The 22,210-nt window shown below is 47.8% G+C and overlaps 1 protein-coding gene across 3 annotated transcripts in view; it reads left to right on the plus strand.

The window, feature by feature from the left end:
• The first annotated feature begins 678 nt into the window (after nt 1-678).
• Nucleotides 679-22,210, plus strand: part of VARS1 (valyl-tRNA synthetase 1) — a 37,264-nt gene continuing 15,732 nt past the window's right edge. Inside the window, exons 1-17 of one of the 3 annotated variants that reach the window (XM_083723240.1) lie at nt 679-781; nt 2,971-3,330; nt 4,855-4,998; nt 5,640-5,790; nt 7,163-7,320; nt 8,052-8,136; nt 8,331-8,431; nt 8,742-8,869; nt 11,077-11,241; nt 11,366-11,447; nt 12,328-12,447; nt 13,096-13,204; nt 13,603-13,691; nt 16,142-16,232; nt 17,754-17,878; nt 20,103-20,206; nt 21,206-21,364. In XM_083723240.1, coding sequence (XP_083579366.1) covers nt 2,977-3,330; nt 4,855-4,998; nt 5,640-5,790; nt 7,163-7,320; nt 8,052-8,136; nt 8,331-8,431; nt 8,742-8,869; nt 11,077-11,241; nt 11,366-11,447; nt 12,328-12,447; nt 13,096-13,204; nt 13,603-13,691; nt 16,142-16,232; nt 17,754-17,878; nt 20,103-20,206; nt 21,206-21,364 — 2,165 coding nt within the window. In that variant the 5' untranslated portion in view covers nt 679-781; nt 2,971-2,976. The other 2 variants (XM_083723242.1, XM_083723241.1) reach the window with 2 other exon arrangements.

Consider the following 22,210-nt stretch of genomic DNA (forward strand, 5'->3'; position numbering starts at 1 on the left):
TCCTGTGGCAGCATCTGCGGAACTCCCTGCACTTTGAGACCAAGCAGGCGCACCTTCGCCTCACCCCTTTCTCCACCAGCTGAAAATATTCCTCTTTTAGGAGCCTACCCAGATGCTTCATGGTTGAGGTAGCTTTAATGTGTTTCAGTATTTCTTTTCGCATGCGTTATAAAGTGTGGGAATTTTTATGAAACAAACAAAAGAATCAATCTAAAGCGTTCTTATAGGGATTTCGGAATATTTCTTGCAGGGCAATATGCAGGGGTCCAGGTGCTGAACTAGGCAAGGGAGACCCAAGTCCAGGCCCTCAGATCCTAAAAACTGGAAGGGGGCAGAGGTGCATAACACTCTTCCTTGTTTTCTTAAAAGAAAGAAAGGAAAGAAGCCACCAGTTGGGATTTGAAAATAATAATAATAATAATAATAATAATAATAATAATAATAATAATAATAATAATAATAATAATACTTTATTGGTACCCCACCCATCTGGCTGGGTTTCCCCAGCCACTCTTGGGCAGCTTCCAACAAAGATTAAAAATACCACACATTAAAAACTTCCCTAAACAGGGCTGCCTTCAGATGTCTTCTAAGCATATATTCCTGCATTGCAGGGGGTTGGTCTAGATGACCTTGGGGTCCCTTCAAACTCTACAAGTGCCATGCGCTGCAAATTGGTGGCGGTGACGCAGGCGTTGCAGCAGACGGCTACAGGCGGGGTCCTTCCGCAATGGGAAAGTAGCACGTGGGGACGAGAAGCTGCAACCGGCTGGATTTGCAGGTAAGAGGAGGACCCCGCCCCCTCCCTTCCCCTGAACCCAGGAGTCCTGCCATGGGGGGTTCCCCCACCCCCACCCCGAGAAAAAGACCCCCAAGCATTTCATTCATTGCCGGAGAGAGACTTATTGCAGATTCTCAGTCCAACCCCTTCCCACCCCCACCCTAGAGCCCCATTTGTCTCCCGCAAAACCCGGGAGTTTCGACTCCTGTTCCCAAGTTTACTGCAGTTTCTGGTTTCCTCCCAAAGAACCCAGAAAATTGCTCTTGGATTTCCTCCCGCGATCCAAAGCTGCCGGCTGCTGCCAAGACCCCGCCGCCAGTCACTGCCCTGCCCTCTTCCAGAGTCAGTGTAAGGCAGTAATAATAAAAATAAATAATAATAAATTTTATTTATACCCCGCCCCCCCCCCGCCAAGACCGGGCTCAGGGCGGCTAACACCAAATAGAAATACAATTGATTGAAATACAGCTTAAAAAACCAGATTAAAATATAACATTAAAATGCCACCTTATTTCAGTACTAGAGCTACATGGACCCGATGGCCTGGCTCAATATAAGGCAGCTTCCTAGGTCACTATCCCATCCCAGAATACAGTTTACTACCTGCCCCTCAGTTTAGTTTTAATTTCGTCAATCAGCCGGTTTCTTTTTCTCTCCTATTCTCTACTTATTAAACAAAAATCTGATCCCAAGTCCAGATTTAGACAGTTCTTTTTCCTCATCTGCCCCCCACCCAAGTTCACATGCAGATAATCTGTTGTACGTATTACAAACCAGATTTCTGCCCACCTGAGGTGATGCAATATGCGAACAAGGATTCATCGGTCTACTTGCTTAGGGCAAATATACAAATGCCACAGATGGCTAGAACAAAAGACAGCTCTTTCCTCAGGATTCCCAACCTCTAATATGTTTGTCCACAGAGTTAAGTGTAAAAGGTCATACAACTTTATGGGTCTTTTAAAAAAATATATTCCAGCACCATATGGAGGAGAGGAGTTTAAATCGGCAACAGCCCTAGTCCCCAATTCGCCTTCAGACCCTTTCTATGTCATGGGAAGCCTGCCTTTCAGCAGTTTCATCCCTGTTGAAAACTGTCATTATTACTAATGCTCTTCCCCAGTCCCCACCCTGAGAACTCAGATCTGCCTCTCTCAGGTCTCCCTCAGGCACTGGGGTGGGGGAACAGGTTCAAACAACAGTTGGGTGAAAAAGCCACGTGCAATTTGAAGCATAGGCATGTATCCAGTTTTATTTTAAACTATTTGAACGTCACAGGCTCTGAGGACCTGGAACCATGACATGTCAAAAATCCAAATGAATTAACTCGCGCAAATACAAAGGGACCTCCTGCTGGTGTGAGGCAAAGGATGTTAAATCTGCATCCCGCCAGCTCAATAGGAATGATCAAACAACAGACCTTGGAGTTTACATCCTCTAAACGGAAATACAGTGGTACCTCTAGTTACAGACGCTTCAGGTTACAGACGCCTCAGGTTACAGACTCCGCTAACCCAGAAATATTACCTCAGGTTAAGAACTTTGCTTCAGGATGAGAACAGAAATGGCGTGGCAGCAGTGGGAGGCCCCATTAGCTAAAGTGGTACCTCAGGTTAAGAACAGTTTCAGGTTAAGAACGGACCTCCGGAACGAATTAAGTTCTTAACTTAAGGACCCACTGTATCTTGTCCTTAAATTGTTGTTAAACAGTTAGGAGTTGGAAACCTTCACCAGTCTACCTCAGATCACCCAGAGATCTAGCAGGAGACCCCAGACTACCCTCTGCCCATCTCTGACCTACCTTCCTGTAGCGTAAGAGCCAGTGTGATGTAGTGGTTAAGAGAGGTAGACTCGTAATCTGGTGAACTGGGTTCACATCTCCGCTCCTCCACATGCAGCTGCTGGGTGACACTGGGCCAGTCACACTTCTCTGAAGTCTCTCAGCCCCACTCACCTCACAGAGTGTTTGTTGTGGGGGAGGAAGGGAAAGGAGATTGTTAGCCGCTTTGAGTCTCCTTCAGGTAGTGATAAAGCGGGATATCAAATCCAAACTCTTCTTCTCTTCTTCTTCTTCTTCAATCTAGTCTTGCCCTCTGCAGGAGCAGAGAACGTCTTCTCCCTCTTCTTCACAACAGCCCTGTTGTATTTCCAAGAGGGCTCTTAACACTTTTTTTGCCCTTTCTTTCCAGGTCGCCATGCCAACTCTGTACCTTTCCCCTCATCCGGATAACTTCCAGAATCTGCGGGTGCTGGTTGCGGCCCGCTATGGCCGACACGAGCCCAGGGTGGTCTCCCTGCCTCCTGACAAGGAGCTGGGGAATCCTTCCTTCTCTGTGCCCAAACTCCCAGCTCTGGAGACCCAGGCGGGCGTCCGTGTCTCTGGCGCAGCGGCTGTTTCTTACCTGCTCTGCCCGGATGCCATGAGAGGGCAGAGCCCAGAAGCCAGCACCCTGGTACGGCAGTGGGTCAGTTTCGCAGACTTGGAGGTCGCTCCTGCGGCCTCCGCAGCTGCTTTCTCTGTGCTGGGGGTCTCCAAGCAAAGCAAACAGGTGAGAGGCAGGCTTAACTCTGCTGTGACGGGGTAGGGTACTGTGTCTAACCCATAGCGTAGTGGTTAATGGAGTGAGCTGTGAGCCAGGAAGAAAGTGGGCAGGGCGGGGGAGGAAGTGTAAAAAAAAAAAAAAAGCTCTGAGAAATAACACTCGTTTATTTGAGACAAATGAACAAAACGAAAAGCATAAACGTACATACAAGTGCTGTACACTTTTCAGCACCCGCCCAAAACATTGTTTAGATGCGGGTGGCGCTGTGGGTTAAACCACAGAGCCTAGGACTTGCCGATCAGAAGGTTGGCGGTTCGAATACCCACGACGGGGTGAGCTCCTGTTGCTTGGTCCCTGCTTCTGCCAACCTAGCAGATCGAAAACACGTCAAAGTGCAAGTAGATAAATAGGTACCACTCTGGCGGGAGGGTAAACAGCCTTTCCGTGCCCTGCTCTGGTTTGCCAGGAGCGGCTTAGTCATGCTGGCCACATGACCTGGAAGCTGTACGCCGGCTCCGTCGGCCAATAAAGCGAGATGAGCGCCGCAACCCCAGAGTCGGCCACGACTGGACCTAAAGGTCAGGGGTCCCTTGACCTTTAACCAGGCATGTATAATGCTGGATTGTGTTTTAATCTGGTTTCCCGCTTTTTGTTGATCTTAATTATTTTTTTGAAAGTTTAAAATAGTTGCGTTTAACTGCTTTGACTGATAATTTTATTGCTCTGTTCTTTTCACAATCTGCTGTAAGGTTTTTCTTTTAACAGTTGTGTGCTGTATACATTTTGTCAAATAAATACCGTATCTTTCGCCCCATAGGACGCACCGCCCTATAGGACATTTTGGGGGGGGGGAATAAAGAAAAAAAAATTATTTCCCCCCCAGGAACAGCCTGCTATCCGCAAGCCTAGGGAGCCGCACCGGTCTCCCCAGGCTTGTGGACAGCTGTGCGAAGCCCGGGCGTGCTCTTGAGCGCTCCCGAGGCTTTGGAATGCAGGGAGCTCTGCGTGACCCTCTGCGCGACCGTGCCGGCCTCCGGAGGGCCGCACAGAGCTTCCTGAAGCCTGGAGAGCAAGAGGGGTCGGTGTGCACTGACTCCTCTCGCTCTCCAGGCTTCAGCGAAAGCCTGTATTCGCCCCATAGAACGCACCCACATTTCCCACATTATGCAGCTGAGCCCCACATTGCTGTGCGCTGTTTTCTTTCCCTACTTCCGCAGGATCCAAAGGTCATGGCACCAGCGTGTTTAACAAGACCCTAAACACTTTTTGATTCATTGTTTTTGTTTGATTTTAACTCCCCCCCCCCCCCCAAATCATGAGCAAGGGCATTTCGTGAGCTAGACCACATTCAAGGCGGAAGGCACACAGTGGCAGGGAGTAGTGCCAATGTACTTCAACAGAGCAGGAAGGTCACCTTTAATTCAGGGACCCCTTATGCAGAAAGGAGTCCAGGCGGCAGGTATCTTCTGAGCATTGTACCATGAGAGGCGGTGGTTTGTGGGTGTGATCACATACTCTTCTCTTGCCCAGGTGACGGACCGTGCTGTGGCAGAGCTCCAGAGTCTGCTTGCGGTGTTGGACGGCCACTTGAAGCTGCGGACATACCTGGTGGGCGAAGCCATGACGCTGGCTGATGTGACAGTTGCGTCTTCTCTGTTGCTGCCGTATAAATATGTGAGTCTCCCTGCAGTATCCCTCCCATCCTCTGCTCCAATGGGGCATCGGTAGCATAATTTTGCAGTAGTTTCTACTACTCTGCTTTTGTTGGGGCAGGGAGTCAGTGGCTCTGCACTCTGTTGGTGCTGACCTTTAAAGCCCTAAATTGCCTCGGTCCTGTAAACCTGAAGGAGCGTCTCCACCCCCATCGTTCTGCCCGGACACTGAGATCCAGTGCCGAGGGCCTTCTGGTGTTTCCCTCACTGCGAGAAGCCAAGTTACAGGGAAGCAGGCAGAGGGCCTTCTCGGTAGTGGCACCCGCCCTGTGGAACGTCCTCCTTCAGATGGGAAGGAAATAAGTAGCTATCTTATCTTTAAAAGACATCTGAAGGCAGCCCTGTTTAGGGAAGTTTTTAATATTTATTGCTATATTGTTTTTAACACTCGATTGGGAGCAGCCTAGAGTGGCTGGGGAAACCCAGCCAGATGGGTGGGGTATAAATAATAAATCATCATCATCATCATCATCATCATCATCATCATCTGCAGATGTTCTGCCTTAACGCTGTTGTTGGGTTCCTGCCCTTCTTCTCACCTATATTCATAATGGTATATCTCGCGTTCGTGTTCCTCTCCTCATCTCCAAATGATTCCTCTAGGTTCTTGACCAATCTCTCCGCGCTTCATACACCAACGTCACCCGGTGGTTCCTGACCTGCGTCAACCAGCCAGAATTCCAGTTTATCTTGGGTCCAATGAAGCTGTGTGAGCAAACGACTGTTGTGGGGATCCTGAAATCAGATCTCAGAGGTAAGGTGCTGCTACTGTTGTCCTCGTTCCCAGATCCCCGTGAATTTGCTGAGGGCAAAGAAACCTCAAGGAAGAACAGAGCTACAGTCTGTATTGCTTGGGAGAACAGGTTGTTGTTGTTGTGACAATTTAATGTTGAACTGGGTAGGCTTTTGGTCTGACCTAGCAAGGCTTTTCTGTTCTTGTCGCCCTCAATCTGAATAGGTGGGCCGTAGAGTCAGGGATCCACTGCTGATTTAGTAATAGTTATCATAATCAAGCAGGGCTTTTTAAAAAAAGGGAAAATAAGGTGTTGGTACTTACCATGAAAGGAACGTGGGTGGCGCTGTGGGTTAAACCACAGAGCCTAGGACTTGCCAATCAGAAGGTTGGCGATTTGAATCCCCGTGATGGGGTGAGCTCCCGTTGCTTGGTCCCTGCTCCTGCCAACCTGGCAGTTCGATAGCACGTCAAAGTGCAAGTAGATAAATAGGTACCGCTCTGGCAGGAAGGTAAACGGCGTTTCCGTGCGCTGCTCTGGTTCGCCAGAAGCGGCTTAGTCATGCTGGCCACATGACCCGGAAGCTGTACGCCGGCTCCCTCGGCCAATAAAGCGAGATGAGTACCGCAAACCCAGAGTCGGCCACGACTGGACCTAAAGTTGTTACAGTAATTGCCACACTTTTAACATGGGGGAGATGCTGGTACTTTGTATCCTTTAGTACCCCCAGAAAAAAGCACTGATGGTGATGATGAAATAATAATAGATTTCTTATTCCCTGCTTATTTGGCTGGATTTCTCCAGCCACTCTACGCGGCTTCCAACAGAAATACAAAACATCAAACAGGGCTGCCTTCAGATGTCTTCTAAAAGTCAGATAGTTGTTTATTTCCTTGACATCTGATGGGAGGGCATTCCACAGGGCGGACGCCACCACTGAGAAGGCCCTCTGCCTGCTTCCCTGTAACCTCGCTTCTCACAGTGAGGGAACCACCAGATGGCCCTCAGAGGAGAACTTCAGTGTCTGGGCTGAACAATGGGGGTGGAGATGCTCCTTCAGGTATACAGTATAGGAGTTTAATGGTTAGCACCAACACTCTGAATTGTGGTCGGAAACGTGTTGTTCATATGGGCACAGACTTTTTGGCAGCGGCAGGGAGATGTGGGTCTAGTGCAGGGGTGGTGAACCTGCAGCCCTCCCAACTATTGATCTGGGCTACAGTTCCCATCATCCTTGACCATTGGCCATGCTGGCTGCAGCTGATGGGAGCTGTGATCCAACAGCTTCTGGAGCGTTGCAGATTCTCCACCCCATTCTGGAGAGCAGATGGCAATTAAGCAAGATTTATTAACAAGGCCGCTGCACATTGGTTTATTTCCTTTTCTCTTAAGAACCTAAGGCAGAGTTTTCGGAGCCCAAGGAGCTCACAGAGCCGCCCAAAAGCGCATCCCAGCTAAAGAAAGAAGCCAAAAAGAAAGAAAAACTGGAGAAGTTTCAGCAGAAGAAGGAAAAAAGCCAGCAGCAGCAACAGCAGCAACAACAGGGGGAGGTAAGAAAAGCAAAAAAAAATAAAAAAATAAAAATAAAAAAATTCTTCTGGTAGCACCTTAGAGACCAACTAAGTTAGTTATTGGTATGAGCTTTCATGTGCATGCACAGAGTGAGGGAAGATTTAAATATTCCAGAAAAGAAGAAAATAGGATCCTTGTGTGTGAGAGAGATATTTTTCAGTGCTATCTATTCCAAAAAAAGAGCTCCCTGCATGTGGAATACTAGTGTGTTGGGGATTGAGGGATTCTGGTCTCGCCAAGATTTGAGCAGATTTGAGAGATGCTTGGGGAAAGGAGAGGGGAGACAAATTCCATGACACTTGTGGATGCGATGTTTTGGATAGATGCCACCCAATGTTGTTTAATTATTTTATTATTGACTGGGTTTTCTTACCTACTCCGTCACTGTATGTTCCCAGGGCAGGTTGAATCAATACTAAACGTCATTTCAAACAATTTTCATTCAGAAGAATAGAGTGGGTTCTTAAAACACACCTCAAGTTGGTGTGTATGTGTATATATGTGTGTGTATCACTAATAATAATAAATAAAATTTATTTTAAACCTCGCCTTTTTCCAGTAATAAATAAAATCGGGAAAACGTGACATTTAAAAAATTGCATGCCGAACTTGCCTGAATTCAGGAAAATAGCGAAGAGCTCGGGGCAGGGGGTGATAATAGTGTTTGAGGCCTGTTTCCACCTTCCTCCCCCATCCTGATTCTTTGCAGAAGAAGCCAAAAGTTGAGAAGAAAGAGAAGAAGGATCTAGGGGTCATTACCTACAACATCCCAACTCCCCCAGGAGAGAAAAAAGGTAATGTAAGTGGGGTGGGGGTGGGAGGGAGCTGAGCAGGGCTGGAGTTCTCTGCCCCACACTGTGCTCAGGCATCCGAGATGCCAATTGTGAAGTCCATTACCCAAGGGGGGGTCATAATGTAGCTAAAGCAGCAGCACCCAAACACATCAGGGAGGTATTAGGAGGCCTCGACGTCTCTTTTCTCCTTCCAGATGTGGAGAGCCCGATGCCTGACTCCTACAGCCCCCAGTACGTTGAAGCCGCCTGGTACCAGTGGTGGGAGAGCCAGGGCTTTTTCAAGCCAGAGTATGGGGTGAGTTTGAGCCCAGGGTGGCTGCGGGGCAGGATTCTCTCACCCAATTCCCCCGGGAAGGTAACATGGCCAGCCCAAGACCTTTGGGCGCCTGCAGCTGACAACAAAATGGCCGACGCGACACCCCTCAGCCAGGGAAGAAGGGGTGAGGGAAGATTACATCACGGATGGGCAGGGGTGGATAAAGATCTACAGCCTCTGCGGACCTTGCTGCCTGAGGCGGTCGTTTCGCCTTGCCGCATGGTAGGGCCGGCTCTGTGGCTGATTCCCGGAGGGCCACCTGCCTCACGAACATTGCTCTCCTTTCCAGCGTCGCAGCGTCTCCGAGCCAAACCCCAAAGGCCTCTTCATGATGTGTATCCCTCCACCCAATGTCACCGGATCCCTCCATCTTGGCCATGCCCTCACCAATGCCATCCAGGACTCTCTGACCCGATGGTGAGGTTTCCATCAGTTGCCTTGACTACAGCCTTCTGGCCTTACGCTAGGGCCCTTCCTAGACGTCTCTGTCAACCTGGACCCTCTGTTCTCCACCCCTTAACTGGCATTCTTTGGCCTTGTCAGTGTGGTGTAGTGGTTAAGAGCGGTAGTCTCGTAATCTGGTGAACTGGGTTCGCTTCCCTGCTCCTCCACCTGCAGCTGCTGGGTGACCTTGGGCCAGTCACACTTCTCTGAAGTCTCTCAGCCCCACTCACCTCACAGAGTGTTTGTTGTGGGGGAGGAAGAGAAAGGAGATTGTTAGCCACTTTGAAACTCCTTCAGGTAGTGATAAAGCGGGATATCAAATCCAAACTCCTCCTCCTTGCCCCAGTTTTGCCCTGCCTGAGAGCTGTTTCAGGTAGCCCCGACTCCCAAGTGGCATGGGGCTTTGTATAGGTCGTTAATACATACGTCCGCAGAATGGGCTACAGTGCGCAGAATTCAGATTCCTGGGAATTGCTGCGCTTTCAGTTGGAACAAAACAAGCTCAAGTTCCTAACCCTCGTGGTCTCAAATATATACTTGAAAGGATGTTCAGAGCTCTGCGGCCTCTGTAGTGCCTTTCTCTCCCCATGGCTAACCCAAAGGTATGCAAAATGGTGAATAGGCTAAATATACTAGCATAATTTGTACAGAGGGACGCGGGTGGCACTGTGGGTTAAACCACAGAGCCTAGGACTTGCTGATCAAAAGGTTGACGGTTCAAATCTCCATTATGGAGTGAGCTCCTGTTGCTCGGTCCCTGCTCCTGCCAACCTAGCAGTTCAAAAGCACATCAGAGTGCAAGTAGATAAATAGGTACCACTCTGGCAGGAAGGTAAACGGCGTTTCCGTGCGCTGCTCTGGTTCGCCAGAAGTGGCTTAGTCATGCTGGCCACATGACCTGGAAGCTGTATGCCGGCTCCGTTGGCCAATAAAGTGAGATGAGCGCCGCAACCCCAGAGTCAGCCACGACTGGACCTAATGGTCAGGGGTCCCTTTACCTTTACCTAATTTGTACAGGTTGAAGAATCAGGCTGTTCCCAGTATGGAGGCTTGCATTTTAAATGAAAAGTAGCCTCAGGAGGCTACTCTTTATACCAGAGGATTCCTAGGAGAGGGAATTGTCCTTGAATTCTACTCAATATTGATCCAGAGCAGAGCCTCAACGTATAGTTAGCAGAATAAAAACTTAAACACGTTGCAGGATTCCCCAGAAATAGACCAGAGGCAATTATATTTCATCCAGCAGAGCTTTACTGAAGGAAAATGAGCACAATGGTCACAAATCCAATACATTCAGGATTGGCACTGCCCATAAGAAATCCAGTTGCAGCAGACTTAACTTATTACAATAACTTACAATAGGTCTAAACCTTAACCTTAACACTGAGCATGCTATGTACAGAACACCACACCAGAAGGAAAAGAGATAGAGAAAGTGAAACCCAGGCTCCTTCTGGCCCTACTTTTATAGTCAGCATGACCTTGACAGAAGAGGTAACAGAACCTGTTTAGGCCATCTGTACTCACCTTCTCTGAAGGAATAACCCAAACACCATGGACCTTCTGCTTGTTTCTTTCACACAGAGAAGCTTCCAGAACCCCCTTGAATTAATTAGAATAGGAAAGATCTCTACACATCAGATCAATGCTTTCTGTACTAAGAAATGCCAACTGACAGGAATGTGGCTTGGACCTTTTCCCACTGCTAGTTTTCCTATTCAAAATTCCCCTGTCCCTGTCCATTTGCCTCTGTGGTATTCTGGAGAAAGAACCACACTTTCTAAGCACAAGTATGCCACCCTTTGAACCCCGGGGGGGACACCCCAGGGTTCCCCAAACAGGAGCATGGCCTTCAAGGACGACATCATAAGTTTGGCATGGCCAAACTTGGCCCTCCAGATGTTTTGGGACTACAATTCCCATCATCCCTGACCACTGGTCCTGTTAGCTAGGGATGATGGGAGTTGTAGTCCCAAAATATCTGGAGGGCCAAGTTTGGCCATGCCTGTCATAGGAGGATAGCCAACAAAACGTGTCCAGGTGTTGTTGGACTCCAACTCCCATCAGCCCATTAGGGATGATGGGATTTGTAGTCTGGCAGCACCTAGAGAACACCACATTGGCTGTTCCTGAACTATGTCGCCTGACGAACAGCTGCTCATGGCCCCTGTGTCTTCCAGGCACCGGATGAAGGGGGAGACTACTCTGTGGAACCCCGGCTGCGACCACGCCGGCATCGCCACGCAAGTGGTGGTGGAGAAGAAGCTGTGGAAGGAGCAACGGAAGACGCGGCACGACCTCGGGCGAGAGCTGTTCGTCGAGGCCGTCTGGAAATGGAAGACCGAGTGAGTTGTCTCAAGGCTGGCCCCATTTTTCTGAGTGCCTTGAACCTCGTCCCTGTGCTGTGTCACGTCTTCTAGAGACACAATGTGCTCAGGGTGCTTTTTCCCTCTGGCTCTTTTCTTGCAGAAAAGGCGATCGGATCTACCACCAGCTGAAGAAACTGGGCGCCTCAATGGACTGGGACAGAGCTTGCTTTACAATGGACCCGGTAATAATAATAATAATAATAATAATAATAATAATAATAAATTTATTATTCATACCCTGCCCATTGAAAGCACGTCAAAGTGCAAGTAGATAAATTGGGAAGGTAAACGGCGTTTTCGTGCGCTGCTCTGGTTTTGCCAGAAGCGGCTTAGTCATGCTGGCCACATGACCAGGAAAAACTGTCTGCAGACAAACTTCGGCTCCCTTGGCCAGTAAAGCGAGATGAGCGCCGCAACCCCAGAGTCGTCCACAACTGGACTTAACTGTCAGGGGTCCTTTACCTTTTAATCCCACCCATCTGGCTGGGTTTCCCCAGCCACTCTGGGCGGCTCCCAACAGAATAGTAAAAGCACAAGAAAACATCCAACATTAAAAACTTCCCAAAACAGATGTCTTCTAAAAGTCAGATAGTTGTTTATTTCCTTGACATCTGGTGGGAGGGCGTTCCACAGGGCAGGCACCGCTACGGAGAAGGCCCTCTGCCTGCTTCCCTGTAGCCTCACGTCTCGCAGTGAGGGAACCGCCAGAAGGCCAGAAGGCCAGAAGGTCTGGTCTGAATGATGGGGGTGGAGACGCTCCTTCAGGTATACTGGGGCTGACGGATAAGATCAACCTGATGGGTCGCCTCTATTAACCATCGCTGACCAGTTCAGGAAATGACTGGTTATGCCAATAGCCTTCTAGGACAGCAGTGACAGACTTTAGACTTAGGGGAGCCACTTAGGGTTGTGTTTCCCCCTCATTTTTAAAAAAACTAAACCCCTAGATCCACCAACTGGATTTTGCAGTTATATTTCAGAGTCGAACAGACTGTGGTTTTGTTTGCGTCCTGCGAGAGGTGGAAGCGGCTGAACTGAACTTCTCCCTTGCTTTGCCCACAGAAACTCTCCAACAGCGTCCAGGAGGCTTTTATCCGGCTGCATGAGGAAGGCGTCATCTACCGCAGCACGCGCCTCGTGAACTGGTCTTGCGCCCTCAACTCGGCCATCTCTGACATAGAGGTGACAGGGTCTGGAGACGCTGGGCAAATGGGATGCTGTCGCCCCAACTTCGGTTTGCCCTAGTTGGTCAGCAACCCCACTTGCTTGCCTTCCTAGTTTCAAGCTGGCCAGGTGTGGCCCTGAATGTCAGCTCCCTCCTCCTCAGCCTTAGCGTGGCCAGAGTCACAGCATACATTTAAAGACCACTTTAGACAGCCATGGCTTTGCCGCAGAGGATTCTGGGAGCTGCAATCTGTTACGGGTGCCGAGGGTTATTAGGAGACCCTCGTTTCCCCTCACAAGGGCTGCAGTTCCTAGAGTGGCCTAACAATTGATCCTTTCTCACAGGGAATTCTGGGAATTGCAGCTGTGTGAGGGGGAACCACTCCCAGAATTCTTTGGGGGAAGCCGTGCCTGTTTAAAGCAGTATCACATCACTTTGAACGTACAGTGTGAAGGCGGCCTTTGTTGAACTCACCAGGGAAGGAAGAGGAGGACAAAATGAGAGTCATTGGCTCCGGCACTCCCTACTCTTTGCCCCCTTACTGTCTCCCCACCAGCCCCCTCTGGGTGGGAGAGAACGTAGGATGGCCATAGGGTCAGCTATTGCCCCTGTGTTAGGCCCAGTGAGAAGAGGGTGACACACCTTGGGCACCTTCCTCTTCCCAGGTGGACAAGAAGGAACTTACGGGCCGGACACTCTTACCTGTCCCCGGCTACGAGAACAAGGTTGAGTTTGGGGTGCTGGTCTTCTTCGCGTACAAGATCGAAGGTTCCGGTGAGTCAGGAGACCTGGTGGGCAGTTGGGTTGGGATCAGATCTGACACCCTTTCTTTTTTCTCTGACTCTTGGCTCGCTCCGTTGTGGGACCAGCATTTCTCAGAGAGGAGCACTGACCCGCTGTTTTCCTTCCAGTGTGGTGTAGTGGTTCAGAGCGGTAGACTCGTAATCTGGGGAACCGGGTTCGCTTCCCCGCTCCTCCACATGCAGCTGCTGGGTGATCTTGGGCCAGTCACACTTCTCTGAAGTCTCTCAGCCTCACTCACCTCACAGAGTGTTTGTTGTGGGGGAGGAAGGGAAAAGGAGAATGTTAGCCACTTTGAGACTCCTTAGGGTAGTGATAAAGCGGGATATCAAATCCAAACTCCTCTTCTTCCTTCCTCACTTCCTCCCTAGATGAAGAAGTGGTGGTGGCCACGACCCGTATTGAGACGATGCTGGGGGACACTGCTGTGGCTGTCCACCCCAAGGATCCCCGGTACAAAGTAAGTAACCCTGAGGGCCGCTAGCAGAGAGTGACTGACATCAAAACAGAGTCTGGAGAGCAATAGGAACAAATAAGACTTTATAAAGGGTACAAGGACGAGGAGAAATAAACAGGGGGGCTTATCTTTCTTGTTGGGGAAGAAACTCCATCAGAACAACTTTTCCCTCCCAACTCCACCAATTGCCAAATCTCAATAAGTTTTCCTGGCTGACATATAACTCCTTAATAAATAACCAATAAACACATGATACGTAACCGGCTGTGTTCTTAGATAAATACGGTATACTAGTATCATAGTATCAAATTGTAAATTTCGGCAGAAGTAACTCATAAAGTTCAACAAACAAAGCAGAAGACCCAGTGGATCAGATCATACTATAGTCAGTTCATGCATAAGGTCCACCCATGTAATGGTGTCTATTCTACCTGTCTGTTCATAAAGTCCAAACAATCCACATGAAAGGTTGTTACAGTTCCACAAAATCCTTTCACAAGTCTAAGATAAGGATTTCCAGAATATAGGCCTTGTTTCGCTGTCCTGGGCTTCATCAGTAGTTAAAACTCATATATGATATTACAGGACAGTGGATCCTGTGGCATAGTAGTAGCTGTTGAAATTTACAGTTTGATCCTATGAATAGTATAAATCTTATTTATCTAAGAACAGAGCCAGTTACGTCTCCTGTGTTTATTGAGTATGCTTTACGTGACCATAGGTTTGTTTGTTGTTGATTTGACGTATAACTCCTAGCATCTTCTTCCATCCAGCCCAATACTGTAATAGGATGAATGATTGCTGGCTGAATGATTCTTGCTGCACTTCCTAATGAAAGACAAATGAACACCTGTAGTGTTCTAGGTTGGATTTATCTGAAAGGGTTATTGCAAGCATAGTGTCTCTGAAAAATTTTACACATCACTTGGGAAGACAGGTGAACTAATATCAGTGTACTGGAAGAAGCAAAGATCACCAGTGTTGAACCAATGATTCTTCAACATCAACTTCGTTGGACTGGTCATGTTGTGCACATGCCTGATGATCGTCTTCCAAAGCAACTACTCTATTCCGAACTTAAAAATGGAAAGCGTAATACTGGTGGTCAATAAAAGAGGTTTAAAGACTGTCTCCAGGCAAATCTTAAAAAATGTAGTATAAACACTGACAACTGGGAAACACTGGCCTGTGAGCGCCTCCAATTGGAGAACAGCCTTTACCAAAGGTGTCATGGGCTTTGAAGACACTCGAACTCAGGACGCAAGGGAGAAACGTGCTAAGAGGAAGGTGCGCTTGACAAATCCACACCGTGATCAACTCCCGCCCAGAAACCAATGTCCCCACTGCGGAAAGATGTGTGGATCCAGAATTGGCCTTCACAGTCACTTACGGACTCATTGTTAAAACTGTGTTTATGGAAGACAATCTTACTCGGCTACGAGTGATCGCCAAAGAAAAGAAGAAGTACCAGAGTTTAGGTGCTTTTTCTCAATTGTGCCTGGGGCCTGCTCTGTATTTTCAGATATGGTCAGTATGCCCAGACTAATGAGGGAGCATTTACTGTATTTGCCCAAGCTGCTTAAAAGCTCCCTCCACTTTTTTCTTTTTGGAATAAATGAAGGACAAGTAATCTCGTTTCACTCAATGGAATATGGCACCTTAAGACCTGGGAGAGGAGAGGATCGAAGAAGATTGGAAGAAATTTAAGATTTATTTACAAAAACATTGTAACTTGGTTGAATGTTAAGAAGGATGCTAGATCATAAACAATTTGGCACCACTAAATTAGAGGGAATTAGGAAGATAAGAGATTTAGGAAAATATAAAGTTTTGGAGAATCATTAGATCATATTTAAATTTTTGGGATATAAGAATGTAAACAAGGTAATAAATTGCTGGTAAAATTTTATAATGAAGAAAGTGGGAGCGGGAGATGTGAGGGAGTCCAAAGAAGCTATGAAACTATGTCAAGATATATGTTACATTGTTTAATCTCTTTTGTATTCTATCTAAAAAATATCAATAAATATTATATAAAAAAAAAAGGAATATGGCACCTTAGTTAGTGACGAAAGTTGTAACAGGATGAGAAGGCAGTTCAGACACAGCTGGTGTGGACAACCTTTGACCCTCCAAGTGTTGCTCCAGCTCCCATCAGCCCCGTCAAACATGACACTATTGGCCAGGGATGATGGGAGTTGTAGTTCAGGAACATCTGGAGGGCCACAGGCTCCCCCACACTTGAAAATATATGATATTTTGCCATAGGAAGAGTGTTACAGGAATGGAGAGCTGAGTTGGTTGGGCTGCATATGCATGGAATGGATCTTCTGTTAAGGACTGGATGTGGGCAGTAGATTCTACTTCAGATTACTTTTTTGGAGTATTCTTTATTCGCGTGATCTGGGAATACTTTAGCTAAACTTTTCTCCTCTCTCTCTGTTTGTCTCCAGCACCTGCATGGCCGGAGAGTCCTCCATCCCTTCACTGCTAAGTGCTTGCCTATAGTTTGCGACGACTTTGTAGACATGGAGTTTGGAACTGGTATGTCTGTTTATATATATATATATATATGTATAGATACAGTGGTACCTCGTTGTGCGTCTGCCTTGTTGAGCGCCCATTTGGTCCAATTTCTGCGGCAAACCCGGATGTACCGGAATGGGTTACTTCCGGGTTCGCCGCTCCTGCATGCGCAGAAGTGCAAACTGCTCCGCGCACGTGTGCAGATGCGGCCCTTTGTCCAGTGTCCTTTTCGGCCAGCGACTGGGGCTCTGGAATGGATCCCGGTCGCAAAACGAGGTACTACTGTATAAATTTATTTTTATTAAATTTTCTGTTCTACAATTTAGAATATTCATTTAAACAACTTTAAAATATCAGTGATTTCCCTTCTTCTCTTTCCATGGTTCATTTTGCATAACATAAATCACTGCATATTTTATATAAACTAAAAAATTCAGTATTCCATTATTACATCCATCAAAACTAATTTACACTGTTGAATTCATCTTGACGCTGCCAGCGTTTTCAAGTGTACATAATCGCCGCCCCCCCCATGTTCAATAAACATTTCCCAATCTTCTCTAAATGTATGTTCTTCTTGTTCTCTTATTCTATATGTTAGGTCTGCAAGCTGTGCATATTCCATCAGTTTAAGTTGCCATTCTTCTTTAGCAGTAGTGGCATACATAAATAAACTTTTTTTGACACCTTGGAATTTCCATCTGAATTATCCCCAACAAAAAGGATTCTTGTTGTTGTTTGGAAAAGTGTTTTTAAACATTTTTTTCCAACTTATTATAAATTATTTCCCAAAAGAACTGGTATGTCTAGGTGGAGACGCTCCTTCAGGTATACTGGGCCGAGGCCATTTAGGGCTTTAAAGATCAGCACCAACACTTTGAATTGTGCTCAGAAATGTACTGGGAGCCAATGTAAATTTAAATTTAAACTTTCCCCCCTCCAAGTTTAGTTTTGTGTTTCTGACAGCAAGCTTGGTTTTTCAGCTGAGTGAAGGTCTTCTGTGAAAGCTCAGGCAAGTGCTCCTGAGCTCGTGAGCCTTACTCGCAAGCACAGCAGCCTTGGTTTACAGACATTTATAACCTTTGCGCTGCTGTGGGACTCCCTCTTGAAAGACTTGTTGGTTGTGTATTAATTCACACACACAGAAACACAAACACATTTGCTATCTGCACTTTTGAATTGTCCTCCTTTGGGTGGTGACTTGGCGTTTAGGGGCATGCTGTTTATGTATTTAATAGGATTTATACACTGCCTGATCATGTAAAAAAGAAAGTCCTCAAAGCTATAGGGGTAGGTGGGTCTGTTCCTGATGAACTTGAGCACCTCCGGGTCTGCAGCTGCACTGCTGGCTGTAACTAGAAGAGCCTTCTGGCCGAAGGCTGGGAAAAGCACCTGCTCAACTGCATGCCTTCAGCCGCACTTAAGAGACCGTCAGGTGGGCAGTTGGAAAGCAACCTGAACAGCCACCAGTTAGATCCAAAGGCAGGATGGGTGCCGTCCTCTTCTAATATCTCCTCCTCCTCTTCCTGCGTCTCTCAGGTGCTGTGAAAATCACCCCGGCCCACGACCCGAACGACTACGAGGTGGGCCTGCGCCACGGGCTCGACTTCATCACCATCATCGACGAGACCGGCTGCCTCGTCAATGTGCCCCCCACCTTCCAGGTATGGATGGGAGGAGCGGGTTGTACGGTGGATCTCTGTTGGAGATTCAGTGCCAGTATCTGAGTACCACAAGTGGGTCTGGGTAGCGGCTTAGCTAGCCGCTTGGGTGCCTGGTGTGGCGTGTGTGTCCTGCAGCCAGGGGCAGACACAAGCCCCACGCTGCTCAAAAAAGCAGTGCGGAGCTTGCAGGCAGGCAGTCTGCCCACTGCCTCCCCCCACCCCAGGAGAGACACGTGGCTCAGGCATGCTGTAGGCCCCATGGTGTGGCGCACAGTGCCCCCCAGTGCCCCCCACCTCACCTAGCTTCCAGTGGCGTAGGAATAATGATAATAATAATAATAATAAATTGTTATTTATACCCTGCACTTCCCGGTTCAGGAAACCGGGCTCAGGGCGGCTAACAACAAATTTAAAACACTTAATTGATGCTACCAAAAAAACAGCATAAAATGCAGTATAAAGCGTGAATAACAATTCAAAAATCAATTTGGGGGGAAATCCATCCAATAAACATTAGATGATCACCAGGGCTAGCTGGCTAAATTAGTCCTATTTGGGCTGGCGAGGAGACCAGGGGAGAATTAGCTGTGGGATCCCAGAGCGGGTAATCCCAGAGCGGGATTAGCTGTGGGATCCCAGAGCGGGGGAGGGAAGGAAGGGGAACAAAAGATCAGGCCAGGTTCACACTGAAAGCCAGGCGGAATAGCTCTGTCTTACAGGCCCTGCGGAAGGAAGTTAAATCCTGCAGGGCCCTGGTCTCATGGGACAGAGCATTCCACCAGGTCAGAGCCATCACTGAGAAGGCCCTGGCGGAGGATAATCTAATTTCCTTAGTGTTCGGGAAGGGGGGTGCAGTGGGTGTGGGAGTTATTTTTTCAAAAAAAGATGTTGTGAGCCCATTTTTTAAAGAAACACACACACACACACATTTTTGCCATTTTGTCACCCCCCTGAGTGATAACACCTGGGGTGGCCTGCACCCCCCACACCCCCCTTCTTACTCCACTGGGTCCGGGGAGCTGTTGTCCTCAGGTCCTGCTTGCAGGTCTCCCAGAGGTTTGCCGCTGTGAGAGTAGGATGCTGGGCTCAGTGGGGCTTCGGCCTGGTCCACCAGGCGGTTCTTAATGTTGCGATTGGACAAAGCAGCCTCTGGTTTCATATCTGGGAAGGATAAGGCTGTGGGTAGTTGCTGTCTCCAGTATTGGAGGTAGTAGTAGGCCTCTCTGTGGAGCCGCAAGCGGGGAGGGTGACTATGGCATTCAACCCCTTCTTGAGGGCTTGAGGTTAAAATCTGGTTGGCCACTGTGAAAACAAGATGCTGGACCAGATGGGTCCTTGGCCTCATCCAGCAGGCCTCTTCTTAGATGTTTATACTCTGTTTATGCCTGGTCCTGGTTTGTAATGGGTTGAAGGATGGGTTTGGCATCCGCTAGGAGCATGAGGATCCCATCTCAGTGATTTGGGCCTAGGTCACTGACGTGGACCTTCCAGTCCTCTCATTTTTTCTGTGGGATTTGACATCTTTCCACAGGGCCTGCAAGATGGAGCTGTTCCGCCTGGCCTTCGGCTTAGACTCACTCTGACCCCTTATATGGGATTTGGTATATTAATTTTCCAATGGCTTTTTTGCTGGTCCATGTAGGACCAGCATGGATAGCTGGCTCAGGGGAATATCTGATGTTTCCCCCCTTTATGGTCTTGATTTATGGGCTACTACTAAAATGAGTCTGCATTTAAGCTGTATTAAGCCGTATTAACTGTTTGTTTGTTTGTTTGTTGTTTTCTATTACATTTTATTGTAATTTATGTTTAGTGTTAGTCACCCTGAGCTCGGCCTGGGGAGGGCGGGGTATAAATATTATTCTGATGTTCAGTGCTTGTTGCTTAACCCCAGACACTATAACTAAAGGTAAGCAGGCATGCTTTGGGGAACCTCAAGGTTTTCAGAAGTACCAAAATACGTTTAGGCAAAACAGTAGCAGCCCTAAGGTAGGGGACCCCCTTCTCCCACAAAACCCAACAACAGCCAAGAGAGGACGGAGCTTGCTCAGTAGCTCTAGTGTGGTGGCTGACTGTTGTGAGAAGAAGAAAGGGAGGAAAACTGGAGGGGCACATGTGGAAAAAGGAGCCAAGTTTCTGGAATTCCCGAGAAACAGTGTTCCACGCTGCAACATTTTGTTGTAGATCCTGCTGCCAGTTTACCTCCTCCTTAACCCGTTTCCAGGGCATGAAGCGGTTTGATGCTCGTCGTGCTGTGTTCCAACTTTTGAAGGACGCAGGGCTCGTGAGGGATGTGAAGGACAACCCCATGGTGGTACCGATCTGCAGGTGAGAAGAGGTTGATGGGGGAGAGGAATAATTTTGATCTGGGTGGTGGGACCTTCTGGTTTTTGGCAGGCAGCCCTGTTCTCTGAAGCAACCTCTTCGTGGATACTTAGGTTGCACCTAACATAATGGGTACCGTCTGTCAGAAAAGGGTGTTGATGTTATGGGAGACGTGTGTTCTGAGGTGCACAAAATCAAAAAAAGAGAGAGTTGGAAGGGATTTTGGAGGCCCTCCAGCCCTGACGCCTTGCTCAGTGCGGGATCTACGGTGCCAGATGTAACTGATGGTTGGATGTTCAGCCTCTTATGAACTGCCTCCAGGAAAGGATGCAGCCCGTTCCAGTTGTATCACTGCTACAAATGTAGAGTCAAACCATACTCTATCCGGTTTCAGATGTAACGGCAAACTGCGGTTTGCTCGAACCAGGTTGTGAGTGAGCCAATGAGCCCATAACGCTCAAAGCAGTAACTCTGGTGGCCAAACCATGATTACGTATGAACCGCGAGAGATGGTTACTGGCCCATGGCTAAGCTATTTAGTTTACGGTGAGATCCTAACCATGTCTGCTCAGAAGTAGTTGGGGGTGCTTACCTCAAAGGGTGCGATACCTTGGGGGGGGAAAGGATTCTGAGGGGAGGAGGGTTTTGAAACTGGGTAGATGGAAGGGCATTCTGTATACAGAAAAGGTGGAAAATACCTTGCCTGGTGTGGAGAATCGTAGAGTTGGGAAGAACTGCAAGGCTTCATCTAATCCAACCCCCTGCAATGCAGGAATCTTTTGTCCGATGTGGGAATCGAACCCACGACCTTGAGATTAAAAGTCTTCTGCTTTACCAACGAAGCTATCCCAGAAATAGGAAGAGCGATGAATCATTCTAGGAGGAGCCTTTACTGTCGTGGGGGGGGGGGGGAGATCCTTCTGCCATCCATTGGCGCTGGCTGCACTCGCTTGCCGGAGCTAATCCTGTTTCCCACTTTCCCCCTGCTCTGGACGCCTGCAGCCGTTCCAAAGATGTGGTGGAGCCGCTCCTGAAACCCCAGTGGTACGTGCGTTGCGACACGATGGCCCGCGGAGCGGCCGAAGCAGTGCGCCGGGGCGACCTGCGCATCGTGCCGGACTTCCACCTCAAGACCTGGTTCAACTGGATGGACAATATCAGGTGAGGGTTGCTGTGGGATTGCCCAGTTCCTGTGGTGCTGTAGGGGGAGGGCGCCGAATGGGTGGGTGGGTGGGGGGCATAAAAGGCAGGCAAAGGGGACAGTAAGAGCCACACAAGAGGAGGAATGGAAGAAATTTAAGGACTATATACAAAAATATTGTAAATTGTATGAATGTTAAGAAAGATGTAAGATTAGCAATAGAATGGCTCCAACAAATTAGCTACAAGGAATACAAATCTAATTGTAATTGAAAGAAAAGACAAATTTTGGATAAATTGTTATAACTAAGTCTTCAAAAGAGTGATTTAAATTCTAAAATCTGAGATTTAATATTGGAAAAATATATTATATGAATTGAAACAAGTTAATAATTTGCTAGTAAAATTTATGAGTTTAGGATGCAGGAACAAGAGATGTGAGGAAGTCCAAAGATGAGAATGAAATGTGGATATTGGAAAATACTATGTTATTATCTATGTTTTTTAGGCTGGCCTCAACTAGAGCCAGGGCCTTCTCGGCTGTGGCTCCAATCTGGTGGAACGCTCTGTCGCAAGAGACTAGGGCCCTGCGGGACCTGACATCCTTCCGCAGGGCCTGCAAGACAGAGTTGTTCCACCAGGCCTTTGGTCAGGGCGCAGCCTGACTCCCTCCTCTGGCAACCTGCTTAGAATCTTGCTTAATTAGTTGCCATTAATTTGATTTTAATTGATTTTTATAATGAAATATTTTTAGAATGTGTGAATATCTGATTGTTTGATTGTTGATTGTTGTTAGCCGCCCTGAGCCCGGCTTCGGCTGGGGAGGGCGGGATATAAATAAAATTTATTATTATTATTATTATTATT

This window comes from Podarcis gaigeae, assembly GCF_964106915.1.
Source record: "Podarcis gaigeae genome assembly, chromosome: 2".
Classification (NCBI taxonomy): domain Eukaryota; kingdom Metazoa; phylum Chordata; class Lepidosauria; order Squamata; family Lacertidae; genus Podarcis; species Podarcis gaigeae.